At 36.7% G+C, this 26,256-nt stretch overlaps 1 protein-coding gene across 5 annotated transcripts in view; it reads left to right on the top strand.

The window, feature by feature from the left end:
• The window catches only part of DPP10 (dipeptidyl peptidase like 10), a gene marked incomplete at both ends in the record, with an annotated part of 1,446,555 nt that overhangs the window by 1,113,987 nt on the left and 306,312 nt on the right, over positions 1-26,256 (top strand). For all 5 annotated transcript variants that reach the window (XM_080918333.1, XM_080918332.1, XM_080918331.1 and 2 more), the window contains one exon: positions 16,432-16,506. In XM_080918333.1, the coding sequence (XP_080774459.1) occupies positions 16,432-16,506 (75 nt within the window). The remainder of the gene's footprint in view (positions 1-16,431; positions 16,507-26,256) is intronic.

Here is a 26,256-nt window from a genome sequence, read left to right as displayed (position 1 = left end):
AGCAGAAAGGGGTTACAAACTCATGGGAAGATAACAACATTATCAACCAAACAAACCTTCCAAAACTTCCATGGAGTAAAACACCAACCTCTGTGTGCACTTTGAAAGACCCATTGATGCAGTTGTGTATGTAGCTGAAGACAGCAGTGTCTGGCATCAAAGTGAGTAGAGCTTTTTGTACCCGAGTGGGCACATTGTCCCAATGCTGGAGAGTAATTTCCTAGATCATATTAGCCAATGGATATATGTAAAGAGAATTGTGGTGATTATTAATTGATACAAAATGTCCCAGCCCACCATTAGTGGCACCATCTCTAGGCAATGGTTTTGAATTGTATAAGAAAGTAAGTACATGGGCTGGAGAGATGGCTCAGCAGTTAAGAGCACTGACTGCTCTTTCGGAGGTCCTGAGTTCAATTCCCAGGAACTACATGGTGGCTCACAACCATCTGTAATGACATATGAAGCCCTGTTCTGGTGTGTCCGAAGATAACTACAGTGTACTCATATATAATAAATTAATTAATTTTAAAAACAGAAATTAAGTATATTTAAGCCTGTGTGTGAGCCAGCAACCTCACTGTGCCATGTTTTCTGCTGTACTTTCTTGGCTGTGAGTTAGTCGTGTCAGATGGAATGCTGCATATAATAACAAACTGGCCTGTTTTTGAGTTCCTGCTTTGGATTCCTATCCTGGCGTCTTTCAGTAATAGTCTCTGAACTAAAAAGAGAAAGAGATAAAATAAAAGCTCTGCTCACTCAAGTTGCTTTTGGTCAGAGTGTTTTACCACAACCAGAGAACAGAAATTCGAATTGACTCTTGAGTTTTTTTCACTCATTGCTACTCCTCAACAATTACTGGGGAAAATCAAAAGACAACAATGATTGCAGGAGCCTGAGCAAACCCTCACCTATCAGTTCCAGACTCTGGCTTTCAACCCTTTATAGCCAGCCTTTTTCAAACTTCAGGAGTTTCCTTGGATTGTTTTTTTTTTTTTTTTTAAATTTAATTACAGTTCCAATATGTCACTTAGAACATACATGTTGTAAATTTGTTCATGTCACAGTACAAGGGATTGAACCTATGGGATCAGGTGTGCTAGACAAATGTTCTGGTTCTGTTACAGTCGCAGCCTGTTTTCATTAGCGCCCTCATGATTCCAAATATTTTCTTATAAGGAACAGAAAACAGAAACATTTCTGTTTCTTCATTTACTTACACACATCTCTTTCACACATGAAGGACTTGGATAGCATTTTGAAAAAAACTATTTCTAGGGTTAATTCAAAGCAGTGTTATTGGCAAGTAAAAGGAAGGGTCAACTGTAAATTCCCTGTGTAGGATCAAAATGCTTTGACAGCATCCAATAATGGCAGATCCTTTCTCGAGTTATGGATATCATAGTATTACCAAATATCACCATGATTATCTGTATTATTGACATGGCATTATGTCGTTGTAGCAGTAAATTAAATTCACATAATTGAAAGGATGAATCATAATTTCCATATGACATGATGACTTTTCTAGTTTCTTTTGCTTAAGCCTTTCATATTGGATACTGTGTGTGATACTAATTTTATATATTTTCATTCATTTGAAACTCATTAAAATAGCTCAATCACTAACAACTTAAAAAATCTTTGATCTTAGGAGCTGGTTCTATAGTTAAGAACCCATATTGTTTGTGCAGATAACTAGGGTGTGGATTCTAGCACCCGAACTGGGCAGCTCACAACCATTTGTAACTCCAGGAGATCCAACACACTCTTCTGACTTTGTGGGGAATATGTATTGTGGCATATGCACCCACAATCAGATGCACATACATAGGATAATCTTTACAGTATGACATTAGTGCCTGCATTTCACTTCTCACTGTAGTACTGTAACTCCATGCCATTCACATGCCATTCATATGAAGTAAGAGATAGAAAAAATTGGAAAGCAGAATGAGGGAAAGGATTGTGGTAAAACGTCAGTAAAATAATTCAGCTGCTTGTCCGACTCAGTTACATCCCTAATATGTGCTTATTAATGGAACTCTTAAATGTTTCTCAGTTTTTCTAATGCAATATACTGAAAAATAATAAATTTTAAAACCTTAGAACCTGAACCACTTATTTAAAACCTGAGATTCAAATGAGCCCAAATATTTAAGAATAGGGCAAAAGAGATTAATCTTATCATTTTTCTAGTTCATAAGATGGCAAAACCATTCTGTCCTTCTTTGCTCATAGAAAATTAAATGAATTTCAGCTCTGTATCTTTTGCAAAGTTACTAAGAACAAGGTGAAGTAATAGGTATCAGCAATCATCTCTCCCTCTCTGCACCTCCCTCTCTCTTCTTCACTCCTCTCTCTCCCCCCTCACTTTCTCACTTATACTCACATGCACACACACACACACACACACACACACACACACACACACACACACACATATATATATATATATATATATATACATATATATATATATATATATACACTCATACCCTCACACATCTGCAAAGTTTTCTTAAACTCATAGCTGTGTGTATTAATATTCAATTATGAATAGTGTAGTCTTTTCCTGCCCTGCTAAAGTATTTGATGCTGATGAATTCTTGCTGAAGGGCACTTATTGTCTTCATTTGTGAACCCCAAGAGTCCAAGAGAAGGTTCAAAACCCACAGTATCACAGAGCATTCTGTTTACTCTCAATGGATCTAAAGAACACCGAAATGTCTGAAGGAACATTGTAATGAGAAGAGGTTTCAACAGGGGTTGGAGAATCGGTGATGGTAGGTGTGTTCAGTATTCACAATCTACATTATACTTTAATAAAAATGTAGAAGAACCATTTCAGTTAAGAAAAGGGGTTGGAATAAAGTAATTTTTATGGAAAGCATGACTTGAGGCAATTTGCTACTAGGCAACTCTAGCCCAGACATCATACTTAATAAATTCATGACAGAAACATGATAAAGCATTTTAGTAAGAAAACAGATTAAGAATTTATACTCTTTTATTATTCACAATGTCTTACTACCTCTAAACACACACACACACACACACACACACACATACACACACACACACACACACACACACACACACACACACACACACACACACACACACTGTTCCTATGTTTGTGGTATGTATGGGCTCTTGACTTTGAGTGTAGATGTGAACCCAAAGTTTAACATCAGTGTCTTCCCCTATTACCTGCTATCTTTTGTGCTTTGTGTTTTTGAGACATTTCTAGAGATTGAAGCTAGCCATTTCAGCTAGACTGGCTGCTCACTGAACCTTTGACATCCCTGTTTTATCCTCACAAGTGCATATTAAAAACCAAAACCAAACCAAAGGCAACAAAAGAAAGAAAGAAAGAACTGTCCTTTACATGGGCACTGAGGACCCAAATTCAGGTTGTAGTACTGAGTCATTTGTCTTCCCAGCTCCTGACTCTTTCTGTTTATTTTATTATTCAATATATTTGTGCTTGAATGTAACAAAGCCATTTAGGAGAAAAATATAAATAAACTATATTAAACATTAAGCCAATTTGAAAAATCATTAGAGCAGCACAAACGGAACTTGAAAAAAAATTGACATGGGTATGCAAGTCACAATATTTTCATATCCTTTCAACTAGAGCTTTGGTCATTAGTCAACTCTTGCCAGTAGAAAAATACTGGCACATTTTGCTTCAAAGTCCATGCCTGATTTACCTAACCTACTGATAAAACTCAGTGGGCATTAAAAAAATGGATTATGAAGAAATGATACAATAGAGTATATTGCCTATAATCTAAGTCAATAAAGATTATGTTTGCACATGATTATTGAAGAGTGGGGATCTATGTAAAATATTCCACATTGATTACTGGGTACAGATTTACTAATCTTAAAAACAGAATACCTCACTACAGAATTGCAGAAATAGATCAGATGGTAAAGTGAGTGACATTTTTTTAAAACCCGTGTTTCAAAAATTAAAACTAGGCGTATTAGTGTGTGATTATAACTTCAATATTAAGAAGACTGAGATGGAGCATGTCTGTGGTGCTATATTCATATGTGTAAACAGATGGTGTACACAGCCTATTTCAATTTCTAACTAATAGCAGATCCTGCTTTTAAAAGAAAGGTGGAAAATAAGGTTGATTTGTCTTCACTTGCATTTTTTTACACATGCATCTATTACACACACACACACAAACACATCATCATCATCATCATATAAAATTACTTAGCTATATCATGGAATTGTCTGCATTGGCTTGTTTTAGAAAATATGATAGTATCTGTAGAATTCAGGTGCCAAAAAGAAACAAACAGAAAGAGACCATTATGTTTGTAAAACTCTGGTATCACAAAGATACAAGTTCTTTCTGTCCGTGGTAACTGAGTAAGGAAGGAACTGGAGGGAGTAAAGAAGCAAAGCAACATCTGAGCATCACATCTCCAGATAAACAGACTTATGTCTGTAGGAATCAAACCCTGACCTTGTCCAAAGCTACAGACTGAAAACTTGTCTGTTTCCTTCTTGCCTGTTTCTTTTCACAAGCCAAACTCTTAAGAATAGTAATAAAAGCCCGCATTTGACATCAAACCATGCTAGTATGTTGGTAGTCTATCTAGCTTCTATTCAATTTCCTTTTTCTTTTAAAAAATGTTTTATATTCACTCATTGTTTGTTGATTGATTATTTGTGTGTGTGTGTGTGTGTGTGTGTGTGTGTGTGTGTGTGTGTGTGCTCATATCTGCCATAGCTAAGCAGAGTTTCACAGTTGGTAGCTTCTAGAAATGCAAATTCTGTTTTCTTCGCTGATGTGGTCCTATGTAGGTCAGCAATGCTCTGTGCATAGTAGCACTAATTAGATTTAACAGAGTATAAATAATAATAATAATAATAATAATAATAATAATAATAATTATGAAACTCTATATTTTTTCAAAAGTATTACTGCTTTGCAGTTTAGAGTACAGAGAGGTACTCTGTGGAAGTACCCTGACCTAATTTCTGATTAATCTTCTATGTTATATTGACAGGAACTTGTATATAGATTTATTGCCAGCTTCTTCCAAAAAAACTTGAGCCACTCTTATCCCAGAGGCCAACAAGGACCTCTACCACCTGTGTTAATTTAATCTTGTCCTGGTTCTTTTCATCCATTTCTCTATGAGCCTCAAGCCATGCAAATGCCTAGGTTCCATTTCCTGGAACTTCTGACATTTCGGTTTGTGTTCAATGATTTCTTGCTGTGATCTTTAGTATCTGACATGTTGGAACACCATCATTATCCTGTTTCTAACTCTAGTTATAATGTCTCTGACAAAGTGAATCATTACAGTGAAGCTTCTTAATAGAGACATTACTGTGGCAATAAAAGATGTAAATTGCAATTTCAAACAATCTACTAGAGCAATGACGGAAACAGTGATCAGTCCTTTGATAAACTGCAAGGAGATTTCTATATAGTGTGGCCAGATCTGTCACTTATGCAAGGAAGAATAGAAACTTAATAGTTAATTCTTGTGTTTTGAAAAGTTCTCTCTCTCTCTCTCTCTCTCTCTCTCTCTCTCTCTCTCTCTCTCTCTCTCTCTCTCTCTCTCTCTCCCCCTGTGGGGGGTGTGGGTGTGGGAGTGTGTGTGTGTGCCCACTGAAGCCAAAAGGGGTCATCAGATCCTCTACAGCTACAGTGTGAACCACACAAATAGGGACTAAGAACCAAAGTCTTTTCCTCTAAAAGAGCATTAAACAGTCTTAACCTCTATTGTTCTCTCCATCATGAAATGCGAAGACCTAAATAATGAAGAGTATTAGAAGAGGAACTTAGGCAAATGTAGGAACTAAGTGGCTCAGTGGCCTGGATCTGGAATTCCAGCCCCAGGGATGTATAAATAAGAAGATCTATGGAGATGCTGGTTATCCACAGGGCTGCACTGGTGATCTCCAGGTCTCACAGGAGCTGCCAAAACAACAAGAGGCCACTTGGGGGAACCAAAACCCAAACACCTCAAATTGACCTCTGACCTATACACTACACACACACACACACACACACACACACACACAGAGAGAGAGAGAGAGAGAGAGAGAGAGAGAGGGTGCTTGTACATATACACAGAGAAATAATAAAACATGAATATATAATGAATATATAATGAATATATATATAATGAATATATAATAATAATATAACACATCAGCATGTTCTCATTTTTAATGCTGTCATTGACATAAAATATCTGACCGATTTTCAGCGACCTTCTTTCTGCACTCAAATACTAAGAGAAAGTCCTCTTATTGCTTGTAAGTATCCTTAACCCAAGTAACCCCTTGTCTGTACTTGCTTCTTCCACTTTAACTTGTGGACATTGTTAAGCTTGTCACAGGTCCTCCTGACATCTTAATACAGAGGTAACCTTAGATCTGACTCACTGTCAAGCCACTTGCCAAGAAAAACTTCTCTTTTTTCACTTTTATTGAATATTCTCTGTATTTACATTTCAAATGTTATCCCTTTCACCCATTCTTATCCCCCCTGCTCCTCACTTTGCTTCCATGAAGAAGCTCTACACTGGAAAAAAATGAGTCTTCACTGGATCAAAGGCCACTTCTCTCATTAATGAAACACAATACGGTTATCTGCCAAATATGCAACTAGAGCCATGGGTCGCTCTATGTGTACATATTGGTTGGTATTTAAGTCCCTGGGAGCTCTGGGAGATTTGATCTGTTGATATTGTTGTTCTTCTGATGGGGTTACAAACCGTTTCAGTTCCTTCAGTCCTTTCTCTAGCTCCCTCATTGGAGTTCCCGAGTTCAATCTGATGTTAGCTGCAAGCATCCTCATCTGTATTTGTATGGCTCTGGCAGAGTCTCTGAGGAGGCACCCATATTAAGCTCCTACAAGAAGGTAATTCTTGAAATCAGCAATAGTGCTTGGGTTTGGTGACTATATGTGGAGTGGATGGATCCCCAGGTATGGCAGTCTCTGAATGATCCTTTCTTATGCTCTGTCCTATTCTTGTTCTTATATTTCCTCCTGTAAGGCTTTTGTTCTCCTTTCTATGAAAGACTGAGCCATCCACATTCAGGCCTCATAAGGTTTCTTGAGTATTCTGAGATATTTGGGGCTAGTATCCACTTATCAGTGAGTGCATACCATGTGGGTTCTTTTGTGAATCACTCAAAATGATAATCTCTTGTTCCATCCATTTGACTAGGAAATTCATAAAGTCATTGTTTCTAATAGCTGAGTAGTATTCCATTGTATAAATGTACCACAATTTTTGTATCCATTCATCTACTGAAGGACATCTGGGTTCTTTCCAGCTTCTGGCTATTATAAATAATGCTGCTATGAGCATGGTGGAGCATGTGTCCTTGTTGTATGTTGGAGCATATTTGGGGTATATGCCCAGAAGTGGAATAACTGGTTCTTCTGGTAGTACTATGTCCAATTTTCTGATGAACCACCAGACTGATTGTCAGAGTGGTTGTACCAGCTTACAACCCCACCAAGAGTGGAGGAGTGTTCCACTTTCTCTGCATCCTCCCCAGCATCTGCTGTCATCTGAGTCTTTGTTCTTAGTCATTCTGACTGGTGTGAGGTGGCATCTCAGGGTTGTTTTTATTTGCATTTCCCTAATGACTGAATATTGAGCATTTCTTTAGGTACTTCTCGGCCATTTAGTATTCTTCACTTAAGAATTCTTCTTTATCTCTGTTCCACATTTTTAATAGGGTTATTTTATTCTCTGGGGTTTAACTTCTTATGTTCTTTGCATATATTGGATATTAGACCTCTCTCAGATGCATGATTGGTAAAGATTTTTTCCCAATCTGTTGGCTGCCATTTTGTCTTCTTGAGAGTGTCCTTAGCCTTATAGAAGCTTAGCAATCTCCTGAAGTCCCATTTATCAATTATTGATCTTAGAGCATAAGCCATTGTGGGACTGTAAAGGAAATTTTCCCCTGTGCCTATGTTTTCTAATCTCTTTCCCATTTTTCTCTTCTATTAATTTCAGTGTACCTTGTCTTATGTGGAGATCTTTAATCAACTTGGACTTGAGCTTTGTACAAGGAGAAAAGAATAGATCAATTTATATTCTTCCACATGCTGACTGCCAGTTGAACCAACACTTTTTGTTGAAGAGTCTGTCCTCTTTTCCATTGAATATCTTTAGCTCTTTTGTCAAAGATCAAGTCACCATAAGTGTGTGAGTTCATTTCTAGGTATTCAGTTCTGTTCCAGTTTCTACCTGCCTTTCTCTGCCTATCTCCATTATGATGTAGTTTTTATCCAGATTGATCTGTAATACAGCTTGAGGTTAGGAATGATGATTCCCCCCAGATCTTCTCTTATTGTTAAGTATAGTTTTCCCTATCCTAGATTTTATTATTCCAAATGAATTTAAAAACTGCTCTTTCTAACTCTGAGAAGAATTGAGCTGTAATTTTGGTGGGGACGGCATTGAATCTGTAGATTGTTTTTTGGCAAGATGGCCATTTTTACTGTATTAATCATGCCAATTCATGAGCATGCGAGATCTTTCCATCTTTTAAGATCTTCACTTTCTTTCTTCAGAGACTTAAAGTTAGTGTCTTAAAGATCTTTCACTTGCTTGGTTAGAGACAAACCAAGGTATTTTATATTCTTTGTGACTATTGTGAAGGGTGTCTGTTCTCTAGTTTCTTTCTCAGCCTTTTTGTCCTTGAGTAGAGGAAGCATGCTGATTTGTTTGAGTTAATTTTATATCCAGCCACTTTGCTGAAGTATTTTTTATCAGCTGTAGAAGTTCTCTGTTAAAATGTTTGGGGTCACTTAATTATACTATCATATTATTTGTAAATAGTGATATTTGTCTTCTAAATTTCCAATTTATATCCCGTTGATTTCCTTTTGTTTTCTAATTGTTCTGGCTAAGACTTCCAGTTCTATACTGAATAGGTAGTGGGAGCGTTGACATTTTTGTCTAGTCCCTGATTTTAGTGGGATTGGTTCAAGTTGCTCCCCATTTAGTTTTATTTTGGCTTCTGGTTTGCTGTATATTGCTTTTATTATGTTTATTTATGGGCCTTGAATTCCTGATCTTTCCAAGACTTTTAGCATGAAGCAGCATTGAATATTGTCAAATTCTTTCTCAGTATCTAATGATATTGTTATGTATTTTTTGTTTTGTTTTTTGAGTTTGCCAAACAAATTTCTATATACAAATCAGATCTTGCTCCCTCCTTGACTTTGGTTTTGCTATTCCTGATAATCTCTGCCATATTGAAGGTGTTGATAATGTATCTTTAATATGAAGTGGCTCTCCAAGTCCTTATTTCCATCTGCTCTTGAAGTCTTTAATTCTACTTGCATGTTTCTGGAGGTTTCCTTATAACCTAAAACCAGATTTCACTCAAGTGGAAAATAATAGATTACAGATCTTTAATCTGTTCTCTTCAAGTGAGTAATAGGTTTAGGCTTTTATTCTTAAAACCTCATCCACAGCTACTTTCCTCAGACCCTTCCTTAGGGTCATTATTACTTTTCCATAAATGAGCAAACTGCCAAAACCCAGGAAGAATAGTCTTCTGCAAAAATGAGTATTATTACAACTTTTAAAACATGCTATTATAAGTTAGCATCTAATTTTACTTGGAACAAAAAACTTCTTTTTGTAAACCACAACACTATAGATTTTCTGTACGATGAGGAGAAGCTAGCACTGGCTTGTGCTCTTTTGAGAGAGTTTAGTCAGTCAGTTTTACCCTGGCAGCTACAGCCTCATTTTAAGCACCTTGTCTCTGCAGGCTGTGGGGTTTCACATGCCAGCTCTGCAGTGGACCTCAGGGGTGCCTGCTGCTTATTTTACTCTGCCCAATATGGCATGAAAATCTGCCTAGTGGGATACCTTTTTACCTTGTAGATCCTTCAGAGACCTTGATGCTTCTCCTGTGGTGAATGATCTGTGTCAAGCCAAGTGACGCCAGAAGTCTAAGAGGCTTCACATATTCCTTAGGTGCCTTAAATATCTGAACCTTATTAATTGGTCCAGTAGACCATGTGCATTCTTGTTTTACTTGAGCTTATCCATTTGCCTCTCTTTAAAGGAACTTGCAGGAATATAGAAGTCAAGTATTTTATGACCCTCTAAAACTCTGGTAGGCTTAATTGTACAATAATGCTAAACACATACAGAAACTCTTTGTTGTTCTGGGAAGATGGCGTAATTAATAAATGTGAGGACCTGGGATTGATTTCCAGAACCTACATGAAAGGTCAGGCATGCTGATAATCCCAGCATGAGTAAAATGGGATACAGAGACAAGGAGGGATTCCTAGAATTTGCTAGCAAGCTAGCCTTGCCTACTTACTTATGTTCTAAGCCAGTGAGAAACCCTGATTCGAACAAAAGGTGTCAGGGGCCTGAGGAGTTGTGTTTAAGCCTCTATATAAATTTTCAAAGAAGTATGTACTTACAACACTATTTCTACATTTATTTTTCTCAGCAGGGAAGAAGTTAGGGAAGTGAGGCAGGAGTTCGAGGGAAGGGAGCACCCTTAGGTGGATAACGGGGGTGGAAATGGTATGGGTGTTTGCAGAGTAGAAACTGGAAAAGGGGATAATATTTGAAATGTAAGCAAATAAATAGCCAATTAAAATAATAAAATAAAATAAATTTAGAACTGTAAAAAAAAATCCTAAACTAAACATTCCTAAAGTCATCCTTGTCTTTAGTTATGTTTGCTGGTGGTGGGAGGTGGCCTGTGATGTCTAGAAAAGGGCTTTGTGTTGTTTCCAGCTATAGTTACAGGCTCTTGTGGATGTTGAAAGCAGTGCTCTGGAAAAGCATCCGTCACTCTTAGCTCAGCCATTGCTCTACAACCCCATCTCCCAGCCCTGCTTGGAAGGCTTGTCCAGTTGAGATTCAACAGAATTATATGAAAATTCTGAATTACAACCAATGTCAAACAGCTTTTCTTACTGTTAGAAGTAACTTTTCTCTCAGATTGTAGAGATAATAATACAAATGCTTTATACCAATGGCTTTCAAACTTTCTAATGTTGTCGCACATTAATATAGTCTTACATTGTTATGGTGACCTGAATCATATCATTATTCTGTTGCTACTTCATTACTCTAATTTTCTGATGGTTAAGAATAATAATAATAATTTAGGGGGCAGAAGAGATTGCTCAGTGGTTAGAGCACTGACTGCTCTTCCTAAGGTCCTGAGTTCAATTCCGAGCAATGACATGGTGACTCACAACCATTTTTAATGAGATCTGGTGCCTTCTCCTGGTGTGTCTGAAAACAGCTACAGTGTACTCATAAATAAAATAAATAAATCTTTTTTAAAGGAATAGTAATATAAACAAATGATATCTGTCCCCTGTCAAAAAGCCTTTTGACTTCCCAGAAGGCATGGGACTAACAGGATGAAAACCCCTGTTTTATAGAAACATAAATTTGTATAAGACCTCCAGCATTCTTTGAATAATCTGACAGGTCGTGTTGTATGTGTATGTGATCTATGTGCACATGTGTGCAGATGTAAGCATAAAGACTAGAGGACCTAAATTGTCCTTCAATGTAGCATTCCATCTTATCCCACCAGGATGGAGTCTTACTTTAAACATGATGTTAACGTGGCAGCCAGGGAGCTCATGCATAGCCTGATATCCTCATAAAGCTAGGATTATTAGGACACACAGTAGCACTAACCTTTTCTATAGGGGTTTGGGGATATGACCTTAGGTTCTCATGTTTTTACTGTGCACTTTTTCAATCACTGAGATGTTTCTAGTTCTAAAATGACTTTCTAATGTTCTGTTCACATTAAGGGTCTTTGAATCCTAGGTGACCACTGTGAGGCTCTAGATTCAGCATCTTGTGCCTCTGCACAGATATTTGGAACGTTTCCCAGTTTTGTGTGCAGAAAAGCTGGAGGGAGTACAGTGATAATTAACAAAGTGTCAGACTGGATAATGGTAGAAATTGTAAAGACACTAAAATGTTGTTACCCAGGCCCAGACGCACCTGTGAAAACAGGAAGTTAATTTGTGTGAAGAATATCACACGGGGAGGAAGAGACAAAGCATGTGAGATTTCCTTTTAAAAAAATTCATACTAGACAGAAACAAAAATCTTCACAAGAAAGAACGAAAGCCACAAAGAGCAAACAACACCCTCTGGGTGGTGAGATACTTCAAGGTGTGTGAGAAGGGACCTCCTGGACTCTCTTTGCCCCTCTGTGACCTTGAGACTAAGTCACCATCTTTGATACTAGAGTTTTCTAATTCCTAGGACAGAAGTTGAGGCATTGATCTCATAGCAGGGTTGTAAATAGCAATGGGGCTTTGTATACCGTCCATTTCATTATCTCTTTAAATAACAATAAACTTGCCAAGACTACAAAGGCAGCACAGGTGACCTTGGTGATTGGACACTAAGTTCCTTGTAGGCTAATTCCTCTGATTTTTTTAGCATATAATAAGTTAGGCTGAGGAAGAACTTGAATGTGATGAACAAGGAACACAGTCACATTCATTTACCCCCAGGGATTATTGGACATCATTGACCATCTCTGAGTGGTGGAGAATGTGAATGTGATATGAACTGCTTGATGACCAGCAGCTACTGATTGGAATGCAGTTATTATTGCCTGTTATCTTTAAAATGGATCTTTTATGAGTAAGCACAGAATGGTGGGATACTTGACTTCTACTGGTGCTCACTGGGACTTCTATGAAGACTGGACACAAGGGTAACTAAGGAAAAGAGCTGCCAACTCTCAGGGTTGTACTCTGGCCAGTGACTGGGTGCCCTTTGTTCTCTTTGTCTATGTGACTCAGGATAAACAAACTAAGTTATTTCCTAGAACAGTTCTCTGCCCACAGCAAAGAACAATGCAACAACAATAAACAACAAATCAATCCAACAAACCAAAAACAAACAAACAAACAGAAACTGTTTTCTGCAAGGCTCTTGAAATTCAATGAATTGGATAAAAAGAAAAATCAAAATTAAGCTTCCAAATTAAAAGCTACCCTGAAACCAGTACAAAGGAGAGACTGAGCAGGCCAGCCTAATTACATCCTTGTTGACATTTCCTAGTCCTAGAGTCCTCACACAAGGGATGATGTGAAGTCACCTGATTTGAATCAGTCAGTTTTTTAATTGTCCTGTCTCTCCTTTTTTCTGCTTCACAGAGAAGGTGACTGGAACTGAAAGATTTACTTTTTCATGGTTATTCATGGTTCCTACTTTCTAAAGATCTTCTCAGGCTTTGAAAGCAAGGCCTTGTCCCTTCCAATTGAATTTCTTATTATGTTTTTATAGAGAATGTAAAGTTCCAGAAGTGAAAATAAAGTCAATGTATGCCCTTCAATTGTAATTTTGTTCTTGAAAATAACACATAAATATCTCAACATCCCACAGAAGTTTGAAAGCACATGTACCAAATGTTACAGCTTGGGAGTTCCACGATACAAAACAGCCACAATTAGATTCTGTCTACAAAGACTACACCCAACCTGACTCCATGTTGGAGATCTCCTGTTATCTCTTCTAGTTTGGACATTCTTCAGTGGGGTTGGATTTTAGTCAGAGGGAGAAGAGGAGAAAGGTGGAGTTGCTGGGAAGTACTGGGTAATTGCCTTCAGACAAATGGAAAAATTCTGGAAGCATTTGCCATGGCAGAGTGGTCTGAAAGATGTTTAGTCTTTACCTCAGACAAAGCACGGTGTCTCCTTTCAAAGATTTCCTACATAAAGTGGAGGCAGGGTGTTGCAAAATGTGGAGAATGTAGTATAAGATCTGTGCTCTAAGAGCCAGGTAAGGGAACATGGCATATGCAATGTCTGGTATGTGACAGGGGCCGCTCCCTCTTAGAGTAGAAGAATGAAACTCGGTTTATGTTGTGACCCATGCTGTGTGACAGTAGCCAGGTTGCATTTGATCCCTGGGCTACAGGAGTCTGAGATGTTCATGTCTGGCTTGCAGCCCTTTCTGCTTAGAGCTTGGTAACCTTCAGGGCCTAGGACACAGAGGTAAGCCGAGGGCAAATCTGAGAATACTAATTCTTTACAAAGAATGAAAATGTGGAGGCAGATGATAAGATATGAAGAAAATGTCATACAGGGAAATGTCCTGACCCCAGGAGTCTCTGTCTTGGATTTGGAATGTGTCATTACCCTCATAGATATCATAATGACCCAGAAGGCTCTTTCAACCCTCAACCTGCAGAATTTGCTGGATTATTTGTCTCATGACCTTGTTTGTGTCAATGAAAATATTACAATTGGGATGATTGAGCCTTAAAGTCCACAGATTGAATGCACCCCTCCTTTTCCCATATCTCAAGGTACCACTGGAAGAGGAGAAATGAAGTAGAAAAAGACAGAAAGAGAAAAAGAGAAACCTAGCTGTCCTTCCTTCTATTTTTCTTAGGGAGCTTTATGTGGACATTATCTTGGACTAAGATGTACAAAGTAATTAACATAGGCATGTATCTTGCAAAGACCATGCAAACAACCTAGTTTGCTTAAAGTACTCAGACTATTTACTTTTGCTCTGGTCAAGTCAACAATTTTCCTCTCTTCCTCTTTGATAGGAATGCAACAAATAGCTATATTTTATGTCACACTATTTCTCAACCTTCAATGTATCCAACCATCATCAGGCATTTTCAATTACCTCTGTTGCAAGGTCTGTTCAATTGTTAACTGGCAAGCTCACAGTCCATCAGGAACACTGTAGTTACAGTAATTGTTTGGTATCAAATTTAATTAGTTACATATTTGTATTGTATCTGATTTAACCTGGGAATTCCCTTTAAAGAAAGTTTGCTTATGATGAATCTTTAAATACAAATGCTCAAGGGGGTAAACCGGCAACAAAACAAAACAAAGCAAAAAAACAAAAAAACAAAAAACAAAAAATGGGAACAAAGAAAATATTAATAATACATCTTTTATTTTCAGTAACACAATATACAGCTATAAAAGCATTGTGTATATTTCAGAATTCTAATAAGACTTTACAAATATAAATGCATATGTGTACATATATATTTGACACATATGCATGTGTGTGTCAAAATAATTACATATCTCACAAAAACATATAGAGAGGGCAACACAGAGTCTGTGTTTGTATATATGCATGTATGTTTCAAATAAAATATATGCCTAATAAATACATGTATATAGCAAGCAACACACAGTGAGAGGGTGTGCCTATGAGTAAGAAGAGGAGAGGACTGCGTGTGTCTGTGCAGCCCAAGCTGGACATCACTGGTCCAAGCAGGACATCACTGGTCCAAGCTGGACATCACTGGTCTAAGCTGGACATCACTGGTCCAAGCTAGACATCACTGGTCGCCCAGATTGGCAGTGAATTTGAAAAGGGGTTCTTCAGCGTCTACCTCAATAGGTTTAGACTTACGGGTGTAAGCCATCACAGCTGGCTCAACATTTTGTTGTTGTTGTTTTTTGTTTGAGATAGAGTCTCATATAGGCCAGACTGTGGTTATATTACACTGAAAGAATTTCTCAAGAATTAACAAAGTTAATTTCCAAAAGAATGAAAGTATACATTTTAGAACATTGTGTTGACTGTGTGCTAAACAGTTGAAAATGAACTTGAACTTGAGATTCTCCAGCCTCTCTTCCTCCAGTGCCCATTTTTGCATTCACAGGGATAGAATCCGAGGATTCCTGTATTCAAGTCAAGAACTGTACCAAATGAGCATCATTTTAGCCCCAATTTTTATCATAAAAAATGTTGGTTTTTAAGTATTAGCATGTAAAATGGCTATTTTCTATGTTTTTAATGAACTTTTGGATATGTGTTTGAAAATTTTATTAATTGGTGCATTCATACTCACAGTGATCATGGCAGTATACACAAGACCAACACTAACTCAAGCCAGACAAAACTCACAGCATCAAGGGAGGAAGGTGTTTACTCTTCCACTAGCTGAGGTGCTATTAGTATCTGATAGTTTCTGGGAGAAAAAGAAAAAAACTTTCATTAATTATGAAATTACTGCTGTGTCAACCACGTGACAAACAGGTATAACCAGAAAACTAGTTGGGCTATACTACAAACTAGACTAATGGGAAAACCAAAATAAATAAATAAATAAATAAATAAATAAATAAATAAATAAAAGATCTAAACGTTGAGTAGGAAAGATGGAAAGACAGAATAGCAATTATGAAAAAACTTGTTTGGAGAAGTATATTATTCCAGATTACATTGTATGAAATTATCACAGAATTTACAATATTATTTTTCCAAAGAATGAAAGTATACGCTTCAGAAGATTATGTTGACAAATTAAGAACTCTCCCATAATTGACATCCATATTCAAGTCACTTTTTCTGTTTATTCATCTCTGTAAAATAATCATTTTTTTCTTTTGGTTCTTCTAGGTTACTTTTAAAGCATCCAGACACTCACTGTCCCCAGACTTAAAGTATGTTCTCCTGGCATATGACGTCAAGCAGGTAAAGGAACTCTTGTTCTTCCACTGGATTCTTTCTCTGTGGACGCTGAAACAGCAGCTTACATTTAAACTTAGAAATGCTCAAGCTTGTTGAGTGTGGCATTGGTAAAGGCGTGGTTGATGTCAAGATAGTTAACTAGCAAGTAACTGTAACAATCTCTAAGGTGAGGCTGACAAATACCTGAGGTTTCGGCAAATGTGACAGAGGCATGCTTGTTTTCAGGATAAGTCCATTAGCATCCATTGGAATTTGGAGGTATACATAGGTCAAGAGACATTCCTACTAGACATTTTCTGCTCTGCATTGTATAAACAAAGAGAAAACTGTTGCAAAGTATGGGCAATATATGCTTTGGTATTATGTTTAAAGTTTTCAATGCATATTGTGTGTGTGTGTGTGTGTGTGTGTGTGTGTGTGTGTGTGTGTGTAGACATTGATGTGTTACATAATATGAGTGAAGTTCAGAGAACCACTTAGGGAGTGGATTCTTTCTCCCCACCATCTGCACCTGAGACTAAAGTAAAGAACTAAGTGCAAGAGTCTTAGTGGCAAGTGTCTTTATTCACTAAGCCATTTTGCCAAGCCAGAATTTGTTGTTGTTGTTAACGTTTTACTAATATTTGTATGGAATCTAAATTATCTACTAGTACAATGAGGCAAGCGGGGTCTTCACAAACTGAACTATTTTGCCAGTTTCTGATAATTTAAAAATATCTGTCTTGTGTGTATGTGTGTATATGTGTGTGTATGTGTGTGTGTATGTGTATGTGTGAAAATTTGAATGAACACCATTGTATATTTTTGTGTAAATGAAGGTATATTCATGCCAGGTATAATCTATAGAGTTCAGCAATAACCTGTGTGTTACTCCTCCACTTCCATTTTCTTTGAGACAAGATTTTTTGCATTTTCTCTTTTCTATATACCAGGCATATTGTCTGCGAGCTTCAATAGATTCTCCTGTCTTCTGTCCCTATTGCCCTTTAGAAGCAATGGAGTCACAGACTTTGCATTATGTGTCTGATTTTTGCTGGCATTGTGAGAATTTAAAGTCGGGTCTTCAGGTTTTCATGGCCAGTGCTTTTACGCACTGAGCTGGCTACCCAGTACTGTTGATGGCATTTGATGTCATCTACATATATCTGAAAGTAGAACAACAACCTAAGTTAACATTAAACAACCATAATCTTTTCTCAGTCACTGCTCTTTATTCTACTCCAGCTGTAGAGTACAATTAGAACATACATAAGGTAAGGAATATTTTGTACATAGATATAATTTGCAGAGTTAAGAAGCAAAGTGTTAACAGGCAATTCGGCACATTAGTTTCTACAGTGAATAAATGATGGGAGATTACTCAAGGAAGTTTTATGAGCTTTAGGACAGACAATAAAAATTTATGGAGTTAAGGCAGGAAGCCTCATATAACGCATCAAAAGCCTTTGGACACATGACATTTCACAGTTCAGAAGACTTGCTGTTTAAAGCAGTAGCCTTCTGGAGTGTACATCTGATATGTATCTTTAAAGTTTATATTTATACTGAAAATAAATTATTCTGAGAAAGATGATGCCATTATTATTATGGGCTTATCTCCCTGTTAAGTCTCTTTGTGTTTTTGGCTGACTGGTGCTTTCTTTGTGTTCCTTTCATTTGCAGATTTTTCTAGGGTACTTGTTAAAGTGAGAAAAATGTGGGGTTTTTTAATGTGAATATGTTAAAACATATTAAAATACACTACCATGTTACAAAATAATGCTATCTAAAAGAATTAAAATTTGGCCAGCTATATAAAAAATAACAAAATATTATTTTTGACTATGTTTGGAAATGTGGAGTGTGTGTGTGTGTGTGTGTGTGTGTGTGTGTGTGTGTGTGTGTGTGTGTGTGTTTGTGATGGTACCTGTGTGGTAGTCAGTCTTTGGAAGTTTCTTTACTTCTTCTACTATGTAGGTCTAAATACTGAATTCAGGCTTCTTGGCAAGTGCCTTTTTGTACAGAAACAGCTTGCTGACTTGCTGACTGAATGAACACTGGTATGTTAGCTTGTGTGACTGATCACTTCAAAACCTTTAGCATTAATAGAACCTACTTAGAACCCTGACTAACATGAGTCACCACATACCTATAAAAGTGGATCAATTAAAACAAAAGAAAATACAATCATATAGTGTTAGCTCCAAATGAAGCAAACACAAGAAAAAAAAATCTTTTCAATATTGTTATATCAGCTCAGTATTGTTTCTATGATTATGTAAGAGAATAAAGCTTATCTATGTAAGCTTGTGTCTCGATGGTGTTGTATAATAATTAAATTTCTGCTACCACCCAAACCAGAAGGTGCCCACCATGGTAATTTTTCCAGTGACACGAAACTTAGGTTCATATAGAGCTATTAAGTACATACTTACAGCAGAACTTGTTATTTATTTGCCTACTTGTTTATTTGTTTATCTTATTATTTTTTAAAAAAATGTGTGTATGTGTGTGTGTGTGTGTGTGTGTCTGTGTGTGTGTGTGTGTGTGTATAATGTAGCTGTTATCACACACAATGGAACAGGGTATTGGATCCCATTACAGATTGTTGTGAGCCACCAGGTGAACAAGTGTTAGCTGGGAATTGAACTCAGGACCTGTGGAAGAACAGTCAGTGCTCTTAAACACTGAACTACCTCTCCAGTCCCTACTTATGAATTTTTGACACCGGTCTCACTATGTAGCCCAAGAATGCCTTAAAATTCTCTACTTTTATTTTTAATTATTACCTGGGAGACTTGAATACAGTTCAGTTTGTTGATAGATCCTTCTGCTAGCATATATAAAACCTGGTATTTAATCAGCAGTTACCACATAAATAAAGTATGGTTTTGCATGCCTGTATTCCCAGTACTCAGGATGTAGAGGAAGAGGATACAGAGTTCAACATTCTTGGCAACGTAGAGAGTTCGAATCGAGCCATGGATACATGATGACATCTTGCTTATCAACTTAAATAACCCAATATTCATTCATTGGTAAACAGTTAAATGGTTATAGAACCATGCATATAACTCAGAAAAATAAAGGAAAGGGGCTTGATATATTCAAGACCATGGGAGACTCTCCAGAGTTACACATGAGTTTTAAAAGACAACCCCCAAATCTTATGAATATATGGTTCCATTTATAAAACATTCTGGAAATAAGAAAGTTGAAAGATAAAAAGGCAGAAAGAATCTTTTCAGGCATAATGAGAAATGTGTGAACAAATCTCTCTTCAATTTTTTTTTTTTTTTTTTTTTTTTTTTTTTTTTTGTTATTTCTGTGCTCTTGGAGGAGAGAAAAATGTTCTGGTTCCTGACTCTCTGTCAGTACCCTGGATTCTTTCACAAGAGTATTTAAATTCTGTGTTGGTTATTGTTTAGAATGACTTGAATTTTATGTTTTACTCATTTATTCACTTATATATGTTTGTGTGTGGAATATTATGTGCCATAGGATGTGTCTGCAGGTCAGAGGGCAAATTGCAGGAATCAGCTCTCTCTTTGTACCTCATTTGTCCCAGGGCTGGAGCTCAATCCCAGGTGTCAAGCACCTCGACCCACAGAGTCATCTCACCCATTATTACACAGTAGAAAAACTAGCAGAAGAAAAAATGTCTTTGCCATCCAAGCACCTTGTATAACTACATATGAATCTATCATTAACTAAAAATAAAAACATCTAGTTAGTGAAAAGATGCATTTGAAAGGTTCTTTCTATCACTTAAAATTAATAAAAAATCAGGTTCGATTTATTTCATCAACTATGCAAATTATATAAATTTGCACTTTTGGCTAATGTTAGTTCTCAGGAGTGGATGAGTACAATTTTTGCACTTGTTTACATATTAATTTTTATGCTAATCTTGTAGAATTTAAAGATTTGTGAATGAGACAGGTTAAAAATAGGAAAAAACAGATCACATACTATAAACACTGAGTTATCAGTTCATAAATATTTTTTCCTTACAATTTTATTAAAAAATCATATACATGTACAGATTATTAAAAGCATTTTAGTGTAAATCTATATGAATATACTTTTATCATTACTTGATATTTTTTAAAGATTTGGTAGTTCATGAATATCTTATTTCTCTTTGTATTGAACACTTATCTGTCTTGGGGAAATGTCCAATGGTTTGTTTCAAATGGTAACACTGAATATATCTGTGGATGTTTAAATAAGAATTCCCCAATAGGCTCATATATTTGATTACTTAATCATCATGGAGTTGAATTATATGAAATGATGAGCCAGATTAAGAGATGTGTCCTTGTTAGAGAAAGTGTTTCATTGGGAGTAGGCTTTGAGGTTTCAAAAGTGCATGCCAAGCAAATATTTCCCAATTCTTTGTTATTTCCTTTTGTGTTTCAATTTTCCATGTTCCTGATTTTACCCATGTCTTGTTGTATTTAGATTATCTCTGCTCTGACATATTTTATCCTTCAAAATTGCTGCACATTTTGCCAAATTAGATTTGCATATTGTTAGGCTCCAGGAAATAGCAACATAGTCAAAAACCAATCTCAGTCAAGTGTCGATTATTGATCAATACACACTCCAAGACTGATTAATTACTGACACAGACAGGAGCCAGGAGCCAAAATATAGACCCTGGAAAGTCCTCAAAACCAGTTTCTATATGGAAAAAACAACATATAGGTTATTTAGATAAAGCAGCTCAGTCTGACCTTTAAGCTGATAGAGTGGGTTAAGAGGCCAGGGGTTCTCCAAAGTCCATGAGGCTTTATGACAAAGTAAATCACATGCTGTTTTGTCACAGCAGATAACAATAGGTCATGAGGTACAAAATGAAGGATGAGGGACTTGTTATATTCTCTCCTAGGTATGGAGCTGGAAATTGCTAAGTGGGCAAAGGCATCTACCACCAAGTCTGATATTTTGAGTTCAGTTCTATGGATCCACATATTGAATAGTAAGAGCATATGTATTGTCATCTTACCTCTACACACAATTTTTGATGCTTTTGGATGCCCATACATACACACATGTGCAAACACATACACTAAATTAAGCAGATGAAAATGTAATTAGAATTACATATTATAGAATAACTTATACTTTGAATTTAGAAGGGAATGAATGTATATATTTAGATTATCCATGCATCAATATTTACAGGTATGTAAGGCATATCAAAGAACTTTTATTTGTTGTTTGTTTTTTAACTATAGCCTAAGGGATTCTGTAAAGTATACATGTCCATCATCTGGATTAAGAAAGCAAAGCTTTGCTGACCTTCATGGTAACCACTTGCATTGGAGATCACTGTATAAATTTCACTGCTTAGTTATTATGATTTTGTATTTGATATAAATATTCTCATGGAGTATATTCATAGGTTTATATTCTTTCTTCTCAAAAGTTTCTTATCCATAGTTCTGGGCAGTTCTATGATAAGATTATTCTTCTTAGTAGTATATTCTATATTACACTAAACACCGGTGATCCACTCCACTGCTGTGGAAGTAAGCACATGAGTAACAGGTGATGTCCATTAAAGGTTTAACTTTTCTCTTCCTTTTTACTGTATGTGACCAGGTATTTCTTTAACTGCTATCAAAAGACGTATATAGAAGACAAAGCAAACTGCTGAGCATTCAAATTGGACTATCCAAGTGGTATTCATCATCCTAAATCCCACAAAGCTCTAATAACAGATATTGGTTCTGTACCCTAAGGAGAAGGGAGGACCAGCAATGATTGTCACTTTACTCTGAGGCTTGGCTCAGGCATGGGGGTGGGTCCATCCTATTAGTTGCAGCTGCTCTGAGCTTTCTATCAGTAGAACATCAGTTAAAAAAAATCTAGGACTAATCAGTGAAAATATAAAAGCATTATCCCTAGAACTACATTTGTTATAAACTGAATTCTAATTGGTTACAATGTTGATGAAACGTTTACTGCATATACTGTAGGTTTAATCATTCCTGCATTCTATTTGTGCTTGAGTACATATAGATGTGACACTGTGTAAGCAGAAGGCAGATGATAGCTTGAGACAGTCAATATTCTGTTCATAATATGGGATTGTGGCTGTCAAACGTGGTAGAAAGCACTTTTACCTGCTAAACCATGTCATGGAGCCAGGCATACATTATTTTTGATATTCAAGTGGTACTTGTGATAGTTTTATATGCATAGTCATTATTCATCTCTATACTTTAAATTATTCCTAAAACTATAACTATCTAAATGGCATAAATATTTTAATGATATAAACTAAACGATATTATTATAATTTAGTGTGTGTGTGTGCCTATGTGCATACACATATATAGGTTGTATATGGGTCTTCTGCTTATAGCATATTGCTCTCTGTTTGATATGCACCATACTATGTAGAGTGTATTTGCTGCTATTCAGACTTGGCTGCATCCACACTACCCTGTAGGTCTTTAGACAAAGTCCTCTTTATGATAAATATCTATTTTAACTAAGAAGTAATTGCTGTAAAATGAATCAGGCACGCACTACTGCTTGAAAAAGTAACTCTTCTCTAGTGAATTATCTAATTAAATTCTGGGTCTTAATACTTCAGTGCTTCACAATTACTAAGACATCTTTAAGAAGTCTGTGGGAGTAAAGTCTGGCCATGGGATTGTCTAGGCCATTAAACTTCACACATTTGGGGTGTACTGCTATTTTGACTAATCCTGTTAATGATGAACTTACAGACAGACCTGGGGAGATGGCTCAGTGGATAATAGTATTTTCTGTATAAGTATTAAGACCTGATTTTAGAACCCCCTGGAACCCACTTGCAAAAGTAATTATCTCTAGGCTTTATTGGTAAGAGAGTAGGAGTGGAAACAGTTGGATGCTGTGGCTGCCAGCCTGGGTTCAGCTTTAAGAATGAGGTAGAGAATGATAAAGTAGGATGCCTGAAGTCCTCATATAGCTTTCACACACATGTGTGCCTACACAAACATACACAATAGCAAGATGAGGGAAATATCTGGATATATGGTACAGCTTTGTCACCCTCAGATCTTGCCATCTCTTTCCCGTTTCAGCTGCTGTTGCTAAGCTTACAGAAGCAAGTTGATAATGCAGAAACAACACTAGTATAACGTGTGTACATGTGTTCCTATGTCTAAGTGTGTAGCTACAAAAAGCATAGCAAAAAGTGAGAAGTGGAATATTTGAAGAAGAAGCCTGGCAGCTGATCTGCATTTGTGAACTATCTACTCACATATCCATCAGTTCATCCCAAATGGAACCATCTAATTTGAAATAAAATTTATCATTTACTTAAATATCTATTACATTTGCTTATTTATTTTATAAGTATATATATATATATATATATATATATATATATATGTATATATATATATGTAACTGATCATGCATGCTATTTTTCATGTGTGTAAAGCAAAGGATCACATGTATGTATCTGTTCTTTTCTTCTAATATATGGGTCTAGGGGCTTGAACTTGGTACTTCAGATTTGACAGCAATTGCCATTACCTACTAAACAATTTGGCCAGCCCAGTTCTGATTTTTATGCATTAGGGGTGTGTGAGGAGTCTGAAAATGATCTGCTTGCACGGGTTTGAATATGTTATAAAATTCAGGTGATTTGGTGTTGGTGTTGTTATGATAGCCATCAGCATATATATAAATATATGGATTGGATTCAGTTAACTAAATTCCTGCCTGTCTGTATGTATGTATATATGCCAATACACCACACATGTGCATATATATGTATATGTTTGTGTGTGTATATGTGAATTTTTGTATATGTGTGTGTATACAAGAAGATGAGTATGTTGAAACCAGAGGTCCATGTCCTCTGCCTTCCTCAACCACATTTCTGTTTTATTTATTGAGATAGCATCTCTGACTCAACTAGAACTCATTAGTTAAGGAAGACTATCTGGCCATCAAGGACTAAAGATTTGCTTGTCACCACTTTCCAAGTGCCAGGATTCGAGGTTTGTATACCACCAAACCCAGCATTTTACATAAAAGCCATGGATAGAAACTGAAGCCACTATGCTTGTTGAGAAAATTCCTTATTGACTGAGTCATTTCTTATGAGCACTGATCACAGACATTTTAGTAAATGAATATATCATAATTTGTTATGTAGAAGAAAAATATATTCATTGTTTCCTAAGTGTACACACATTATTCATCCATGATTCATCTTATCTTAGATCACTTTAACATTACAGAGGATACAATAAAATATTGCATTAGCAAAAGGCTCTCACTGTCAAATAGGACTGGCTGTGTGTTATTGACTTTATACCAAACTAATGACCAAAACCAGTAATTTATTTTGAGAATGAACGTTTTGGGTCTAGAATGCTTGAAGAGATTGGCTTTAAAGGGCCAGCATGATAGACTTTCTCTGAGTAATGACTGAGGTAGCAGATGTGGCCATTGTGTGCCTTGACTGAGCTAAAGGAAGGACATCTTCACTTCTTTCCTGACATAGTTGACAAGTGGAAATGGCTGCCAGCCCAGAGTCTCAGTGGTTTTCACGTGGAAGCCTCACGATTGGCAACTTTAATGTCCACATGGCAAGACATCTGCCTTGTCCCAGAGTGGTGATTTGGCAAAGCCAGGTGACATCTGTAATGCCTTAAAAAAATCTACCCTTAACCCTCATTAATTACTTCTTCCATTGTCCTCTGTCACACAGGAACATCTGTGCTTCCAGGTGGGAAGTTCTGCCATAAGCGAGGGAACTTGAGGGATGAGAGTCATGGGTGGTGCTTTTGGTCACTGGATGGCTCTTTTGGCCATCATCAATTTAGAGACTTTGCAGTTGAACTGTATATAGGTTCAGTATAGTAAGCAATGAGATCACCTTGCAGACATGATATTTGAAAATGCTTGTGTCTCTCAATCTGGCTAGCAAATTTTGAAACAATGAACTCAAGAATTGAGAATTTCCCCAGAAATATCATATTGAAAGAGGAAAAAACCTTCCATCCAGAGGGAATACTTCTTCCCTACAAAGAGATTTAGGATTTGTCAGAATACCTTATAGGTTAATTCTGAAGCCCAGATAGTAACAAGTCAGTAACAAGTGTATGCGACCATACCTTGACAAGTTGAGCTTAAATGTGCATATCAGCCTTTCTTGAGTTAAACCACAGAGTCACTGTAGGACTCTGAAGATTGACACTGAGGGGGACACAGGATCTCTTTTATTTTGTCATTGTGGCATATTAAGATCTCCTTTTATGTTATCTCGTCCTCATTATTATCTGGCTGTTATAAATATTGTATTTTAAAATGTATATGTACATGTGTTTCTCCTTGTGGGTTTATGTGTGTGAGTGGTGATGTCTACATAAGCCAAAATTAGATCCCAAGGAGCTGGGTTACAGGAGGTGATAACCTGATGTGGGTATGAGGAAGAGGGTGAGGACTGAACTCAAGTCCTCTGACAGAACAGCATTCACTTTGAACTGCAGAGCCATCTGTCAGCACCATAATTGACTTCCTTTAATTAGCTTCTCAAGAAGAGGTGGTCAGTCTGTACTTCTTGGGGTATAGACTGTGCCTGCACGTGGGTAATTTATACCTCAAAGTTAGGTATAGATTACAATATAATATTGAAAAAAGGTAGCACAGAAACCAGCCCGCGGTCATAAAGAAAGAGCTTGTGTTGTATGTGTGACAACCATTGCTTATTCTACAGAAGCTGGTCCTATTTGTATAGTTTGTGTATGTGTGTGT

Source organism: Micromys minutus (assembly GCF_963924665.1).
Source record: "Micromys minutus genome assembly, chromosome: 6".
Classification (NCBI taxonomy): Eukaryota; Metazoa; Chordata; class Mammalia; order Rodentia; family Muridae; genus Micromys; species Micromys minutus.
Note: the sequence above shows the minus strand (reverse complement) of the source record. Positions and strands in the feature narration are given on the sequence as shown.